The sequence below is a fragment of the Tenrec ecaudatus genome, chromosome 1 (genome assembly GCF_050624435.1).
Source record: "Tenrec ecaudatus isolate mTenEca1 chromosome 1, mTenEca1.hap1, whole genome shotgun sequence".
Lineage (NCBI taxonomy): Eukaryota > Metazoa > Chordata > Mammalia > Afrosoricida > Tenrecidae > Tenrec > Tenrec ecaudatus.
The window spans coordinates 98439232-98457982 of record NC_134530.1 but is presented as its reverse complement, the minus strand read 5'-3'; the positions used below and the strand labels follow the sequence as shown (position 1 = coordinate 98457982).

The 18751-nt window shown below is 37.7% G+C and overlaps 1 protein-coding gene and 1 pseudogene across 7 annotated transcripts in view; one reads left to right on the top strand and one right to left on the bottom strand.

The window, feature by feature from the left end:
• ANKRD13C (ankyrin repeat domain 13C) overlaps window positions 1-18751 on the top strand; it is a 91498-nt gene that overhangs the window by 63042 nt on the left and 9705 nt on the right. For 2 of the 7 annotated variants that reach the window (XM_075557292.1, XM_075557291.1), the window contains 4 exons: window positions 1835-1966; window positions 10139-10300; window positions 15728-15807; window positions 18080-18178. In XM_075557292.1, coding sequence (XP_075413407.1) covers window positions 1835-1966; window positions 10139-10300; window positions 15728-15807; window positions 18080-18178 — 473 coding nt within the window. Of the gene's footprint in view, window positions 1-1834; window positions 1967-10138; window positions 10301-10474; window positions 10509-14949; window positions 15027-15727; window positions 15808-18079; window positions 18179-18751 lie in introns of all 7 variants that reach the window. The other 5 variants (XR_012785998.1, XR_012786014.1, XM_075557293.1 and 2 more) reach the window with 5 other exon arrangements.
• LOC142429048 (large ribosomal subunit protein mL42 pseudogene) lies at window positions 17447-17935 on the bottom strand (annotated as a pseudogene).

Below are 18751 nucleotides of genomic sequence, written 5' to 3'. Positions count from 1 at the left end.
CTAGATGTGGCCTGTTGGCCAAAGATTACAGACCGACCCCTGTTGTAGACTCTGCAATGTTTATTAAGTAATTTTACACATTGCATTTTAAATGACAACAGGGAAGCTAACTAGGTGAGTTGGAAATATGGTACTGAAAGAGAAACCATAGTTTAAAACAAGTGGTGTGCTAGTTGCTGTTACATGATTCATGAGATCTCCAAAGTACTGACATTTAAGGGTAATATGTGTGTGTCACATAAAATTTAAAGTCAAAGAAACTAGATTTTGATCAGGAATCCTTAGGGCAAGGAATATTCCTAGTTTATCTTAATGTGCACGTGTGGATAATAAGTTGAGAAAATGTTTAATGAGTGTAGCTTACAGCAGATCTTTTGAAATGATGTTTGGAGATGGCCAGTCTCTGATTTAGGGTGCTGTCCCAAAAGGTTCTTTAAAAGAAGGGTATTTGGAACTTAAGGCAAACTTCTTTATAGATGGTATTATATGTAGTGTTCAATTCTCAGGTTAATCCATAAACTCCTAGTTGAGTCATAATATGTTTATAGAAGTATAATTTTTTAAGTAGTATGCTTCAACCTAATTTAGCCAGTACTTTTCTTTAGGAAAATTGTGTTCAAGACCTTCACCTCTTTGAGTGTTAGCTGTAATGCCAGGGTTGTCTGTTCCTCATTGCGTTGATGAAGAAATGCTCAGTTTTGAGCTCTTGCTGCTGTTTTATAGATATCCAGAGGTTCAGGAAGGGACTACCACTGAGTGGAAGTTATTGGTGAAGAATAGAAAATGTTTTGGAGTAAAGTCTCGAGCCAGTGTAAGCTCTCCAGGGTCTGCCTGCCTTTTCCCCATTTGCCGGGTATCTTCTGGTTTATTATGAAATCTAACCTAGTCTTATACCCGTTCCCTTTACTTTTCTGTTTACGATCGTCTTTTCTTCTGTCCTCAAAGCAGGCACAAATTTATTAAATTAAATCTATTATAACGTTTTAAAATTTGTGGGAAAATAATTTTTTCCTTTCCTATTTGTAGGAATCCACAGGAATCTGTGTGTTAAAAATTGAGGTCTGTTCCCAATGGTGCCTTTAAGTCTTTTGAGTGGAGATTTTAGGTGAATCAGAATAGGTGCAAACAGTGTTTGTTACCTATTGTTAGTGCAAAGAAAGACTTGCAGCCCTTCATTGATTTAAGTGTTGTATATACAGCAAGTGAAGGCGCTTGCTTTCTTTAGAGCAAGTGAGGTTCAGTGGTTTCAAAGTGAGGACAAATTTACATCATATTAGAGGCAAATAAGAGTTGTCCATAAGTCAGAAGTTCTTAATAGGCACTCCCTATTAAGAAAACATTTCCCCATCTCGCTTCCTCACTCCTCTCCTCCACTTCCCTCCCTGTTTTCACTCAGATCTTTGGATAAAGAGCTAATATAAGAGTCACCTGTATTAAAGAACAGAAAAACAAATCCCACATATTTTGTCTTAGGGCTGTCAACTTAATTATTAAAGTAATCTTTTAAAAATTTTACAGATTATGCATTTCCATAGCATATAATCTAGTGTTTTTCATTACTTAGCTCTATAGTGTAGGTTTTTTTGTATTTCATGTGTCATATTTATAGATTCACCCTTGTAAGTAATTTAATATTATTTAGTTATAATTTTAAATTACTGGAGGAGGTGCTAGATATATGAAGTTATATTTTCTGTAATACTTTTAGAGTATGTAACAACTACTTGTTTTGCTTTTGTGAAATCTATTAACATTTGGATGGTTGATATTTTCATATTAAATTATGAAAAACCTAGATTCATATATCTAACTTTCCCTCTCTTCGCTATACCAGGAATCAGAGATGGAAACAGAAGAAGAGGTTGACATTTTAATGAGCAGCGATATTTACTCTGCAACTTTGTCAACCAAATCCATTTCTTTCACCCGTGCCCAAACAGGATGGCTCTTTCGGGAAGATAAAACAGTATGTGTAAATCTGCTTTTAAACTTAGAAAATTAGTTAGTATTTAATACCACCAAATAATGTGATGAAAATGTTAAAAAAAGTAGTGTGTTGAATTGTCTTCAAGGTCTCTTAATTATAATTCAGTTAGTTAATTAGCATAGGTGTAGAGTTTAGATGTACAAGTGTGATTTAGAAAGTATTGGTACTAAATTATAGAAACCTTCATTAAACACAAACATAAAAGTCTGAAGTTATTTATTTTGCAACATATTCTCCATCTAGTTCTATACCCAACCCAACAGGTTGTCCTGTCACTTCTCATAATGTAGAATAGTTTGCCTGCTGATACGGAAGCTGTGGCATTGCTGTTTCAAATGCCAGCATTGTCATGTATATTTGACAGGTTTCAGTGGGGTTAAGGGATTTAAGACATACTAGGAGGAAGAGGTGACCCACTTCTGAAAAATTAACCACTAGGACGTTTATTAGTAACAGCAAAACATTGTCTATTCTGTTAGATGCCATTGAATCGGGTATGACTTATAGTGACCTCCTGCACACCAGAATGAAACACTTCCTGGTCCTGTGCCACCCTCAGCAATGGTTTCTGTGGTTGAACCCAGCCTTGCAGCTACTGTGTCACTTCATCTAGTTGAGCGACTTCCACATTTTCACGGCCCTGCGACCAAACACGCTTAATACCGCGCCAGAAAATGAACCGCTCCGGCTGGCCAGCACTCGGAATACAGTTGGAGGAGGGCTCCTACCTTAAACCTGAGTCAGATGTAATGCCATGAATGAGCAAAAGATATGGAAGTTTCACTTGCTGTTGTACAACAACTCGATATGAGAGCAGCAAATGTCTATTGGTAATCAAAACCTACGTCACCTTAAATGAAGGAAATAAGTAAAGATCGGTAATCCTAGTAGGAATTAGTGCTTTGAAATCAATTGGTATTGCTCATTTTAAATCAGACTCCTATTGGTCTCTACTCTGAGAATGATGGAAGGAATAGCATCGCATTTACTTTTAAAAAGAGCCTTTTAAGATTTATCCTGAAGTACAGTACCGTCAGTGATAGTGTACTATATCCAGGCCTGCAAGGGAGACTAGTTCATATGACTATTAATTGAATTTATGCACCAACCACTAATGGTAAATATGAGGAAACTGAATAATTCCACCAAATTCTGCATCAAAGATAGATCATACATGAAATTAAGATATCTTGATCAAAAGTAGTGGTGATTTGAGTGGGAAAGTTATAACTAAAGAAGGATCAGCATTAGGGAAATAAGACATTGGTGGTAGAAACAAGGCCAGAGATCACATGAGAGAAATTTGTAACATCAGTTACTAAATCATTGTAGATCTCTATTTTTCAACAACATAAACATTGACTCTACATGCCTTATGGAATTCAGTGGAGTAAAATAGACTATCGGTGGAGAGTGATGATGAGAAGCTCTGAGTCAGAATAAGGTCAGGGTCTGGCTGTAGAACAGACCAGCAGTGCTCCTATGCAAGTTCAAATTGGTGTTCAAGAAAATTCAAACAAGCCAATGAAAGGTAAATTATAACCTTTCATATATTCTATCTCAATATAGAGACTTATCTCAAGAATAGGTTAAACAAGAACACTGTTCTACTAACCTGACGCTCTATGATGTTCACCTTCCCTGACACAATCAGTGAAGGCAAAATGAGTGCATAAGCAAATGTGGTGAAGAAAGCTGATGGTGCCTCACTATCAAAAGATATATATATGCTGGTGGTGCCCGGCTTTCAAAAGAGATAGTGTCTGGGGTCTTAAAGGCTTGAAGAGAACCAAGCGACCATCTACCTGAGAAGGAACAAAGCCCACGTGGAAGAAACACACCAGCCTGTGTGATCATTCGGTGCAATGGGATCAGGTATATCAGGGCATCAAAGAACCAGAACAAAAATATCATATTGATGTGAATGAGTAAGAGAGCAGAGTGGAGCCCCAAAGCCCATCCATTATCAATGGGACATCCCCTTTCAGGAGGGTAACAAGGAAGAGACAAGCCAGTCAAGGTGCAGTATAGTACTGATGAAACACACAACAGTCCTCTACTTCTCTAATGCTTCCTGCCCCCCGCTATCATGATCCCAATTCTACCTTACACATCTAGCTAGACTGGAGCATGTACAGTGGTACAGATAGAGTTCACAGCACAGGGACTCCAGGACAGATAATGAGGACCAATAATGAGAGTAGCAATACTAGCAAGGTAAGGGCAGTTAGGGGGATCCAATCACAGTGATTGACATATAACCCTCTTCCAGGGGGACGGACAACAGAAAACTGGGTTAAGAGAGGCAGTGGTTGGCAGGAAAAATCCCCCAATATTTTATAAATTATCAAGGCTTCATGAGGGGGGGAGGGGAAGCTGATATCAAGGGCTCAAGTAGATAGAAAATGTTTTGAAAATGATGATGGCAACATATGTAATAATGTGCTTCACACAATATATATATATAGGTATGGATTGTGATAAGTGTAAGAGCCCCCAATAAAATAATTAAAAACAAAGTTGTAGTTATACACATCATCACAGGAATAGAAGGTCTTTCTACTCTACAAATACGTATATACACCACACGTTCTCTCACTCTGTCCTTTTATTTTACACATACACACTAATAGCAAATAAATCATTTAAAAGGAACTCAAAAAACACGATGTAAACTATAGTGACAAAGTTAAAGTCTCCTATTTTATACATAAATTCTGGGTAAATTTTGAATAATTCAGCAAAATGCTACTATATACAAGAGACAAAACAAAGTAGTTCAGAAAGATTGAAACTAAAATGATGGGGGAAAGCATATAAAAAGGTATAAGCAATCAAAAAACATTAATAATTTAAATTAAATTTAGAGAATTTTGAATTTCAGGCATTAAGTTTTAAATACGTACCAAATAACAAGAAAAGTTATCATCCATAATGAAGATATAATATGAAATCTTTGATGTAAAAAGAAATATACGATCACCATTAATATACATGTCCCCTGTGTACACAACATAAATTTCTTCCCTGATTTTGGCTGAACCTCTAAATATGAAGCATTGTCACCTCCATGCTGTGTAACTCTGCAAAAGATATTTATAGATATGTACTTAAAGTTACTGCTGAAAGTTAAAAAAAAAAATGAATAGATTAAGCCTATGGGACACTAATAACCGAAGAGCAGATTAGTTGTGTAATGACAACAAAGACATCACACATGGAGAAAACAAAAGGTTGTTAAAAAGACAGTAAAGAAAGGAAAGACCAAAATTGATGCCAGAAGAGACTTTGAGACTGAAAACTGCTTGAGAATGTTGTTGTTAGATGCCATTAAGTCCATTCCAATCCATAAAGATCCTCAGCATAACAGAATGAAACACTGCTTGATCATGGCCCATTCTCACAGTTGTTCCTATGATTGAGCCCATTGATATAGCTGCTATGTCAGTCCATCTTGTTGAGGGCCTACCTCCTTTGTAGCGTCCTGCTCTTTACCAAGCATAACATCCTTCTCTAGGGACTGGTGTCTCTTGACAGCATGTCCAAAATATCTGAGACAGTCTCGCCATCGTCGCCTCTAAAGAGCATGCTGGCCATACTTCTTCCAAGACAGGTTGCTTGGGGAAGTCTATGGCACTTTCAGTATTCTTCTCCAGCACCACAGTTCACACATATCTAGTCTTCTTTGATCATCCTTATTCAATGCCCAACTCTCACATGCATAGGAGGCAATGGAAAATGCCATGGCTTGGGTTAGACTTACCTTAGTCCTCAAAGTAGCATTCTTGCTTTTCAGTACTTTGAAGAGGTCTTATGCTGCCGATTTACCCAATACCACACGTCTTTTGATCTCTTGGCTGCTGCTTCCATGAGCATGGATTACAGTGCTAAGCAAGAAGAAATCCACAACACCATCAGTGTTTTCTCCATTAATGTGATGTTGCCTGTTGACCTAGTTTTGGTCTTTACATTGACTTTTGATTCACACTGAAGGCGGCGATCCTTGATCTTTAATCACCAGCAAGTGCTTCGTGTCCTTGCTTTCTGCCGACTAGTTAACGTGAGTGAGGTAATGAAGTGACAAGGAAGTAGGAGATTGCAGCGGTCACTTCAGAAGACAAATGAGAGTCTTACAGTGGAGTTGATGCAGACCCCGAGTTGAGAAAACCCAAGGAGAAGAACACACTCGGCATCTGAAGGCGAACTGCAGGGGAAAAGCTCCGGTTGTAATATGGTTCAAACAAACGACCTGTCTGCCAGTTTGTCACATTGTAGTGGTTTGTGTGTTACTGGGATGCTAGGAAGAAGAAACAGGCTGTCCATTGAGAACCTTGTAAATAATAGCACAACATTGTCTGAAGCAGCGCCAGAAGTGGGGAGTTACTGCAAATACATCTGGGAAAGAGCTGCTTTCTAGAGGAGTGGACCTTAATGACAGGAAAGGTCTTAGGATCTTAGTCTGCTATTGGGACACGATTCAACATGAGAAGAAATAGCTGAAAAACCAATTAGTAATAGGAATGTGAAATTCACAAAATATGAATCTAGGAAAATTTGAAATTGTCAAAAAAGAAATGGGATGAATAAGCATCCAAGTCCCAGGCTGCAACTATTTTAAGAGATAGCATATGTTCATGAACAGATAGTACTAAAACAGCGGTTCTCATCCTGTGGGTTGTGACCCCTTTGGGGAGTCAAAGGACCTTTTCACAGGGGTTGCCCGATTCATAACAGCAAAATTACAGTTATGAAATAGCAACAAAAATAATGTTATGGTTGGGGGAGGGGGATCACCACAACATGAGGAACTGTATTAAAGGGTCGCGGTGTTAGGATGGTTGAGAATCACAGGGAAAAGTCCAAGCTGCACTGAAGGACATTATCAGAAGAAAAAAAAAAATGACTCCAGGATTGTCCAAATACCAATAGAAACGATTAACAAACTGATGAACCCCTGGGAGCACGGATTCCGTCCATGGTAAGAAGTTTGGAAGATGGCTACCTAGGCAGTTCACTGGAATTGTATTTTAACCTATTTCCAAGAAAGGCAACCAAATACAGAACCAATAACTGCAACACAGAGATTTTTGGAAATTTTCATTATTATCTTGGAACCTTGGTGGATGTGCAATAGGTTTTGAGCTGGGTTGCAGTAATAAGCCACCAGCAGCTCCATGGGAGGAAGATGGAGTCGTCTACTCCCAGAAGGATTGACAGTCTTGAAAATCCACAGGGCAGTTCTGATCTGTCCTGTAGAGTCATTATGAGTCGGAATCGAGTGGATGGGAGTGCGTTTGGGGCATTTTTGATCATTGCTGTCACAGTCTAGTAAAATTTTCCTGAAGATTATTCAACACCACTTGCACTCATACATCAGAAATTCCAGCCAGATTCAGGAGGCATGGTGATGAGGAATATCATTGCTTATATCAGATGGATCTTGGCTGAAAACAGAATGCCAGAAAGATAGAGGATTGAGAAGAATGGCAATCTCAGAGGACTTCATTGTGGCCATGCAGAACTTGTACGTAGACATGGGCATACTGTGGTTTAAAAACAGCGTTGTTGTTCGGTGCCGTTGAGTCAAGTTTTGACTCAAAGCACAGCTGTGTACAACAGCCTGATCCTCTTCCATCCGCACAGCCATTAAGTTCAAAACCATTGTTACATGCACTGTGTCGGTCCATCTTGTTAAGGTTCCTTTCTTTTTTCATAAGATTCTTCTTTATAAAACATGATGTCCTTTCCCTTGGGCATCTTATAACATGCCAGGTACATTTTGACCATGTAATCTGGCAGGAACTGCCTGTGGAGGAAGGACATCAATACACACATTCTGTTTACACAGCAGGTCTCTTTAAGTTAGAGGCAACTCTACAGCAGTGACAAAAACAAGAACCATTCACAAATAATCTTGGCTTTTTTCATTTTATAGGTTTCCTTATTAGCCAATTTTAAAACCTTGTATAATTCCCATTTTATCAGTCACTAGCAGTAAAGCACATTCAAATATCTTGAATTGTATGAATGAAGAAGCATTTTCATAAAAATTTAAAGTCAAGAATAGCTTACTACATCAGGTAAGGGCCAGGATTTATTGGTTTAAATTTACACTCACTTTTAATACACAGAATAGTTACAAATTTCCATTTTGAAAACCCTCTTACACACAAAACTGAAAAGTACTTCTATACCATTACTTATAAAGCTTGTGCCCTCTCAGAAGGTTATCAGTTTGTATATCCTCTAGGCGGTTTTTATGATTTACAGGTATAAATATATATCTAAAATCTGTAACTTTTTGTTTTATTTTTCCATAAACATGATCATACTTTATTACTTTATAGCTAGCTTTTAAATATCTTAGTTACGTCTTAGAAGCCCTTTCTTTAAAAAAAATCATTTTATTGCGGGCTTATACAACTCTATCACAATCCATCCATTCATCGTGTCAAGCACATTTGTACATTTATTGCTCTCATGCTCAAAACATTTGCTTTCTACTTGAACCCTTGATATCAGCTTCTTGTTTTTTCCCTCCCTCCTCACCTCTCTGTCCCTAATGAACCCTTGATAATTTATAAATCATTATTTTGTTAGAAATCCTTTCTTATAAGTACATACAGTGTTAACTTTATCAATAGCATAATATACTGTAGTATGGATCTATGGATATATGGTATTGAGGACCTTGAGATTGCGTCCAAGTTTTTTGCTATTATAAGCTCTGCTGTGTTTATGATCTTTTTACATGGCTTTTTACAAGATAGTACATTCGATAGGTAGCAAGAAGTGTCCACGAAGCTGGCTTATGGACAACGCACATGTGAAATTTTAATTTTTACAATAGCTTATTCATAAGATTGCAGATGTGGATAATTGTCACCCAATTATCTCTTCAACACATTAAATTTCTCTTAAGTATATTTTACAACCAATGGCATTAGAGGATTCCTCGGTGTAAGATACTATATTGCAATACATTTGTTGGCTTTGAAGTCTTACTATTTGTACCCCTGGGGCAGGCAAGTTTTCTCTTTGACTTAATCTTGTTAATGTGCCTTCAAAAAAGAGGTGCAATCAAACGTTGCCTTTTGTCTGGACAGCATTAGGTAGATCATTTCGAGAGATGATAAAAATGGAAACTGATAATCTAGTACTACTGCTAGCTAGTTGAAGCTCTTAAACAATCTCTAGGTGACCAAGAGGGAGTCAGGAAGGATTGTTGTGGTTCTTATTTTGTAGGTAGAAACAGGTCCAGATGTGTTACTGTGACTTGTGAGTAGGCCATCAAAAATGATATAGACATGGAAACAACTCTGCCATATAGTTAAAACAGCACCAGCATGATAAGCCAGTTATTTGCAGGTTTTTAGAGATGGGAGCATGTTTTCAGTGAACGTAGTGATATATATGTTTTTTACTTATGTTTTAAAAAAATAATTTGAACTGTTACAGTCTTAGGTCTGAAAATCAAGAGTGGAGACTAGCTTTTGAAGGACTTGATTAAAGCAAAAAAATTTTTCTTGATGTCCTTTATATCACTTGAGCTTCCCCACCGAAGCTACTCCGTCCATAAATTTAAATATTAATGATATTGTTGAGGAAGACAACTGTCTTGTTCTGCCTTTTGAAATCAGTAAGCAACTATAATTTGAGACTAGATTCTGTTAGAGATCAGAGCATTGGAACAGGTAAACTAGGTGTAGGTGTTCTACAGATCTGGTGTAACTTTGGCCAAGTTATAATTTTTTTCAAGTTCTTTTTCATCTGAAAAATGGGAACAGTAATTATCAATGATTTCTCCTTTTTAATCAGATTTCACTAGCAGCTTAATATTTTAGGTAGCTTTATATTATTTTGTAATAGATTTTCAAGCAAACACTATGTGATACTTTAATTCACTTGTGCTAATTAGCCATCATGGTACTTTGTACATTTAAATATTTCCTTTAAGTTTTGAATGTCGATATATAAGAACATATTTACTTAATAGAATGCATAGATACTTTGGTAATTTCAAGTAGCAAAGGCATATTTCTTTTCATTTAGATAGTAAATATTTATAGAAATATATTTTGCCTTCAAGCTTTTTTATCTGAGACATTTGCCTTTAATTATAGTGTTCTGAAATATTTTATTTTGTTTTAGGAAAGAGTAGGAAATTTTTTAGCAGATTTTTATCTGGTGAATGGACTTGTTTTGGAATCAAGAAAAAGAAGAGAACATCTCAGTGAAGAGGATATTCTTCGAAATAAGGCCATCATGGAGAGTTTGAGTAAAGGTGGAAACATAATGGAACACAATTTTGAGGTATAAATCATTTACATATATGAAAGATATTTTTACTTTGCCTAGTTTACAATGTTGTAAGGAGAAGGATAGATTTCATTTAAGATAATTTATACCAATACACCGAACATGTTTACTATTGATTGACTTTTACTTTTCTGTGGATCTTTATTTTCTTGATTTTTTTCATTGCAGAAAGAAAAAGAATATGGCCTTGTGATTTTTTTTTGTAAGTCAGTTCTTTGAGTCTTCATTTATTAATAAATCAAAGTGATCTGCATGAAACCTAGGTTAATTTATAATCCATGTTTTTTTTATATATCCTTCCTGCTTCTGCAACTGAAATAGGCTTTTTTGAAGGCTCAGCTAGGTTCACTTTCTTTATAACATCATCTCTAGCTTATGTTTATAAATTTTGCATGTTTTTTGAGAATATTCTTTATGCAAAGAATTGTGTGAGAATAGGGAAAGATGTACGAGCTGTAGTAAGTGCCTTATAATCTTAATCCCTAACAGGCCGGATAGAAAGGATCCTTACGTTTATTTTTATTTTCATACTTGTGGATTTAAAAAATACAAGTTAGTATAAAAATATCTGACTACCCTTCAACCTTTCATGATATTTACCACATTTGTAAATATGAGTCTCAGTCTTAAATAAAGGCTACTATGTAATATGGGAACCTGGTGATCTAGTGGATTATAAATTGGGCTGTTCACCAGAGGCAAGCAGTTTGAACTCACCAGCTACTCTAGGAGAGAAAGACGAGGCTTTCGGATATGGAAAGATGTGCAGCCTCAGAAACCTTCAGGGGCAGTTATACTCCGGCCTCTAACCTTACTGTGAGTTGGAATTGACTTGATGGCAGGAAGATGGAGATTGTGTTGTGCAAATAGTCCTGCTGGCTTGACTGCTGATCGCAAGATGAGTCGTTTAAGCTGACCAGCTCTGCCCCGAGGGCGAATGACGAGGCTTTCTGTAAAGACTTCCAGTATTTGAAACCCTAGAGAGCAATTCCCCTTTGCCCTATAGGGATGCTCTGACCAGAATGGATTCGACCTCAGTGAGGAGAGGAGATCGTATTAGGCTGCATTATACAAAGTACAAGGAGGTTTCAAGAAATTCATGGTAAAAATGGAATAAACGATAATAGAAATTTTCCATGAATTTTTGGTAGCCCCTTATATGTTCAACGCAAACTAAATTTACTGCCATTGGGTTACTAGTTGGGCTGATTAGCACAGCATCAATAGGCCAAAATCACCAGCTGTTCTGTGTTATAGAAAGATAATGCTTTCTAATTCTGTAGAGATTTAGTTTTAGAAATTTACAGGTGCTGCCTACTCTTTCATATAGGGTAGTTATATGTGGTAACTTGTGAGAAACTTTCCACAACAGTTTGCCAAATTCCACCTAATTCATGCTAATATGACGTATGCTAGGAAACTATTTTCACGTTTTGAAATTTCCTATATTGAATGAGTCAGCCATAGTTTATGTACGAACAGTATTTAGAATATTTACACCCAGGCACATTTGTTCAAAAACAACCCTTATTATCCAAACGTCTGTGGTGGGCAGCTCTCTGGATGGCGCCATGTCAGTGGTACCACCAAGGTTGGTGTCACCCAGCGTCTCACTTGTGATGTTACACACTCCTCGTCACCTTCTTTGTCCTGGCCCTGTTGGTCCCCCACCCCACCCCAGGTCCCCAAATCCTCTTGTCCTTAACTAGTGAGCCTCTCTCTTTCCAGCCTGGCCTTGCCTGTCCCTCCCCTACTCCCCTTTCTGCCAGTGGCTGCTCTCAGATCCTCCTCTCTAACTAGCCAAGACAGAGAGGTACAGCAAATGGCAGGTACAGCAGCCAGCTTTCTTAAGGTAGACCCTGAGGTCATTGGTGTTCCAAGTGCCAGGGCCAGGGCCCACAGTCTGCATATTTTTAACTGTCATCGCTGTACTGTTGTTGCTCATGTATTACCCCCTTCCATTACAGCCTATCCTGTGGGCTTTCTCTAGCAGTTTTCCTTTTCCATTTCACTACCTAGCTTAATTCCTTCGTGTTACTGGTTATTGTCAGGAGTTATTGAATCAGTGTTCACTTATACCGTGTCATATGTACAACAGAGCCATTGTTGTTATCTTCAGCAAAGATTGACTTGTATGAGATTCAGTGATACTGTTTGAAGATTTCCTCATTCAGTTGGCCACCTTTCTTTGGAAATATGGATCTCTTCCAGTCAATTCATCAAGTAGCTGTCTTCCAAATTTCTTGGCATAGAGGATTAAGTGTTCCTAGTGCTTTGTCAGCTTGTTGAAACATGTCAACGGGTATTCCACCAGTTCCTGGAGTTTTGATTTTGGCTAATGGCTCTAGTGTGGCTTGGACGTTTTCCTTCAGCACCATTTGTCCTTGATCATATGGTACCTCTGGAAATAATTGACTTTCGACCAATTTAAAAAGAAATACAGTGACTCTATGTATTCCTTTCTTTTCTTTTGGGTCTTTCTACATCATTCAATATTTGCCCGTGAATTCCTGCAGTATTTCAACTTGAGGGTTGAATTTTTCCATTGTTTCCTCTTCAGCTATGCTGGATGTGTGTGGTAAAGTGAAATTTCTTAACATGACTCTTCTATCCGTGTCTCCGTTACTTTTATCCATGGTCCCTGGGACTCTGCAAAAAGGGTGGATGGACTCCTCATACAGGGAATTGGTCAGCTGTGGTTGCCATGGGCATTAGAGCCACCTCAGAAGCAGAAACAATTCTCCGAGCCATCATCAGACCACATTCTTTTGCAATCCCTAGTATGGTAGAAGCAACAGAGGCTATGCCACATTGAGATCATCGACAGAGGAGCAATAGCATTGAGACTAGAGAGCATGAAACTGAGGCAGAGCCACGAATGGGTTTCTTGGCCAGTGGAACAGGGCAGAGGCCATGGGGCCATGTGGCTGAGGACCAGAAAGACTTGGTTGCCCTCTGAGAAGACACACTGCTATGTCTTTAAAGACTATATCTTTTTTTTTAAATTCTGACTTGTGGTAACTTGTTAACTTCTCTATAAATTTTCACAACATTGAATATTGTCTGTGGGTGGCCATTCCAGTGGATTATTGATCCCAGCATAGAAGTGGAGCACTGTGGGAGGAATGGTTGGTGTCAGACTAGGGTAAAGAAAGATGGATGTTTGGAAGCATGTTTGACCTCTGCCTTGTGGCACGCAGGCAGGAGCTAGTGTGAAGATGCATTCACCTTCTCCCTTATGTTGTCAAAGGAGATGAGCTGTGGCTCACCTGATGCTTATTCATCTTCTTCAAAAAACCCCAAAAACTTCTGTTAGGACATAATCCAGACATCATATAATTCAGTCACATAAAAAAGTGATATACAATCACTGCCAGTCAGGTTCAAATGCTATAACAATAATTCAGCTTGTTCTTTTTTTTTTCAATCTTTTTATTGGGGCTCATAAGGCTCTTATCACAGTCTGTACATACATCAATTGAGCAAAGCACCCTTATACATTCGTTGCACTCGTCATTCTCATAATTCACCTTCCACTTGGGTTCCTCGAATCAGCTCGGTGTCCCTTTGTTTTCCCTCCCCCCCCCCGCTCCTCCTTCCCCCTGGTCCCTTAATAGTTTATAAATAATTATTATATCTTATCTTACCCTCCCCGACGTCTCCCCTCACCCGCCTCTCCATTGCCCATCTCCCAGAGAGGAGGTTACACATAGATCTCCGAGATCGGTTCTCCCTTTCTACACCTCCTTCCCTCCTGGTGTCGCCACTCCCACCGCTGGTGTTGAGGGGTTCGTCTGTCCTAGATTCCCTGTGCCTCCAGATCCCCACTGCACCGCTGTACATCGTCTGGTATAACCAGGTCCGCAAGGCAAGGTAGAATTGGGGTCATGATGATTGGGAGGGGAGGAAGTGTTCAGGAACTAGAGGAAGGTTTTGAGTTTCATTGTTGCTACACTAAACCCTGAGTGGCCCATCTCCTCCACACTACCCCTCTGGAAGGGGTGTCCAGCTGTCTACAGATGGGCATTGGGTCCCCATCACGCACTCCCCCTTTTTCACGGTGATGTGCTTCTCACCACCACCCCACCTTTGTTGTTGGAGACCTGGTCTCCTCTGCCCTTCACGGTCACCTATGTTGGTGTGCTGCTTCCGTGTGGGCTTGGTTGCTTCTGTCAGCTTGTTCTTTTCAGACTGTAACTCCAGGTCTCGGCCCATTTCATTACAATGCTTTGCTTTCCATTTTTGAGCTGATCTTCGATATTTTCTGTTCCATTTTATTTGCTTTATCTACTCTGTATTCAAGAGCAAACTGCAGAGTCTCTTCTGACACCGACTTTGACCGTTTCTTCCTGTCTTGTTAATGCCTTTTGCTTTCTTCATATGTAATGTTCTTGATGCCATCCCACAGCTTCTCAAGTCTTCTGTCATTACTCTTCAGTGCGGCGTTACCTCTGTTCTTGAGATAGTTTGTAAATTCAGGTGGGATATACTAAAGGTCCTATTTTGGCTTTCTTGGACTTGCTTTAATTTTTTTCAGCTTCAGCCTGAACTTGCATATGAGCAGTCAATGGTCTGTTTCACAATTAGCTCCTGGCCTTGTACTGGCTGATGATATTGAGCTTCTCCATCATCTCTTCCCACAGATAAGTCAGTTTGATTCCTGTGTATTCCATCTGGTGAAGTCCATGTGTATAGTCGCCGTTTATGTTGTTGAAAAAAGGTATTTGCAATGAAGAAGTTCCTTATTTATTACAAGTTTTTCTTATAGTGGCCCAAATTCATAGTTAACAAGGACAAAAGTACAAACTTTTAGCTCTGACGTTTAAGGTCATTACTATCTATTTATGATCACTCTTTTGAATGTTCTTCTCCAGTTTAAATGAGTCTACTCATGCTTTCACCTTTGTGCGTAAAATTCCCTGCCTTTTTATTTTGTCTTCATTAAAATATGAGCTTTTATAATCTTAATTTATTGATATGATTGATTGTACCTTTTTCTGAGCTCCCAAACTACTCCATTTTTTGTAAGCCCATTTAGCCTTTAATCATATACTGTTTTGTAGTTCTGTTTAACTGTTTGTCTACGTGTTTCCTTTGTTCCCCTTAATTGTAAGCTCTTGAAGTCACTTCTCTGTCACCCCCCATGTGTAGCATTTGGCCCAATGTGAGGAACACTTTTGATGATATATTTATATCGTGCTTGAATTGATACTATAACTTCTTATTTGGAATTAAACTGATGATGTTACTGGCATTACTAAAACTCACTGTAAAGAATTATTCTGCAAGGATTCTTTAAAAAAATCGTTCTGTATAGAAGAGATAAGCAGACTGGTAGTTTAAGTAAATTGTACTTTAAATGTATATTAGTAATGATTTGACTGTTCTCTCCTCAAAAACATGTTCCTTTATTTTGGGCAGCCAATTCGAAGACAGTCTCTTACCCCTCCTCCTCAGAACACTATCACATGGGAAGAGTATATATCTGCTGAGAATGGAAAGTAAGTGTTTCCTGTTGATGGATATGTGCAGTTTGTTTTTATAGACAGAACACTATGTAAGCACATAGGAATTATTAGATATATTACTTAAGTTTAAGAGAATATTATTTAGTACATATTTCTGGCTTTTTTCAAAGTCTTTTAAAGATATAGGTTAGGCATGATAGAAAATTAGCATTCTAGATTATGATTATGTGCATCATAATCACTTTTTTGAGTAAGGCTAATATAACCATTTTTATATTCCTTCTGTCAGTTTGCATACATCAAAAACCTATCGGATAATGATCTGAGTGGGGAATTATCCAGTTCAGCTGTTTCTTCAAAATACTTCATTTATGATCAAATTTTTGTGTCCTGTGATTATTTTGAATGTAAGGCAGTTTTTTGTCTCCTGTCTTCCCAAGTTTATTTCCTCTTATTAATTCTTTGTCAGCATTTGCCATATCACCTCTTTCCCTACTACTGTAGGATTCTTGTTTGATACTGTATTTCTAATACATAATAGAACACCAATACATTTTTCATGTTTGGTAAATATTGGGCAAAACAATATGAATAAATGAATTGATAAAAGTGTTTAAAATGAATAAATTTTGATCAGCTGAATGAGTAAATAAAAATTTCTGCCTTTGTGAAAAACATTTCAGTCTTCCCAAGTTTATTTCCTCTTATTAATTCTTTGTCAGCATTTGCCATATCACCTCTTTCCCTACTACTGTAGGATTCTTGTTTGATACTGTATTTCTAATACATAATAGAACACCAATACATTTTTCATGTTTGGTAAATAGTGGGCAAAACAATATGAATAAATGAATTGATAAAAGTGTTTAAAATGAATAAATTTTGATCAGCTGAATGAGTAAATAAAAATTTCTGCCTTTGTGAAAAACATTTCACTTTTATAATGAGTAAAATATTACCTAAACACTGTGGTTAAGAAATTGTCATAATTTATTTTATTTTTGAAACTTTATTATTTTCCAAAAATTATAAAAAGTATTTTTTCATAATATTCTATAATTAATAAGATTGGCTTTTATCTCTGATTATTGTTTTGCTTCACAGAGATTATGTTACAGTAAAGGAGATGGAGTTGAACACGTGATTTTTAAAATGTGCAATGTTTCAAAAATCTGTGCTTTTCCAATTTGCTTTTTTCATAAAATGTGTTTATTATAGTTATATTCAATTTGCAAGTCATTGAATTCTAAGAATTATTTTCAGTCTTTGTTTTTTTATTGTTGTTATCTTTATTTTACCACATTTATGCTTAATTTTTACCTAGCGTAATTTTATTTCTATTGATAGAATATACTGGAATATTAAATGACATTACAAAATGAGAGATTGTTCTTTAAAAGATTTTTTAAAAAATCAGAAAACCAAACCTTTTGCTGTTGTTTCTCACTCTGAATGACTGAATCAGGGATGAAAACTGCTTCAATGAGTTTAAGGCTGCAAATCTAGAAAGACTAAAGTTTCTCCCATGGACCACCATCTTTGTGGTTAGCACAATGCTTTCTTTTCATTACTTTATTTGTAACATAGTAAGGGCTACATCAGACATTTTTCTCAAGTGGCAAATGAGGCAAAAGATAACATTTCTCTCTGATTCCTAATGAGCACCATGAAATCATCTGTCTTTTGGAGGATTCAATTTCTTACGACGTCTGTGACACTGCCCATGAGGAGACCAATGGCGCTTCGTAGTAAAGAACCTTTTGCTAAGTTGCTCTGTCCTAGGTCCTTGTTCAAGGGGCTGATCCTTCACTTCGAATCTAGTTTTCAGCACGTGGTCATGTGTTTCTTCACTGTTAAGTGTAGGATCTGGCCGAGGAGTAGGTTTTGGATGTTCATCTGGAATGCCCACAGAAGGGCGGTAGCATGCTACTGTCCTGACATCTGATGTCCAAGCAAGCCCCACCTTCCAGTTGTAGTCATCTGGGAGAGGCTGTGTAGCTTGGTGACAAACTGCATCAAACTCCATCTCGAATTGAAAGACATGATTCAGGACAGTTCTGGTGGACAGTGCCCATGTTCCTGCTGCCGCTGCCACGGTGCACCGAAATGTGATGTGTTGCGAGGAGGAGAAACGGGTTGAAACATCTGCTTCCAGGCGCATCCATGTTCATCCCTTGACAGGCGCTCCCGGAGAAACCGCCACCTTGTGTCCCGCCCAATGCTCTCTACCCATTACTTCCCCAGGGCTCTGCTGGCAGATGATGACACTGAAAAGCTTGCTAACACTTCTTTGTTTCTATTTTAGAGCTCCTCATCTGGGTAGAGAACTAGTGTGCAAAGAGAGTAAGAAAACATTTAAAGCTACGATAGCCATGAGCCGAGAATTTCCCTTAGGAATTGAGTCGTAAGTTTATTCCTATCCTACATGCTTAGGACAGAAGGGCTTTCTTTCTTTTTTTTTTTTTCTTTTGAATCATTTTATTTGGGGCTCGTACAACTCTTATCACAGTCCATGCATCCATCTGTTGCGTCGAGCACATTTGTACATTTGTTGCCATCATCATTCTCAGAACATTTTCTTTCTACTTGAGCCCTTGGTAATCTCAGGCAGAAGTTCATAAATGTAAAGACTAAGTCTTTTCTTCTGTGGGGTTCATTTGAAGCTTTTGAAATAAGAATTCTAATAATTATTCCTATACACCTTACCAGAACTTTTCTGATTCACAAAAGTAGTAAAATTTTTACCAGGTGAATTTTGGAATATATATTTTAATTGTGAAAATAATACTTGAATTCATGTTTTTAAAGAAAACAAATAGTGTAGAAGTTTGTATATTAATAAGTGACAGTTTTTACTGACTGCTTTATAGTTAATAAGCTTGGTGAAAAAAATGTTTGGTGTGTTTTTTTAGAAATCTATCTTTGCTTTCATTGTTTGCATGAAAATGCGCAAATCGTTACATTTTCTGGTAGTTCC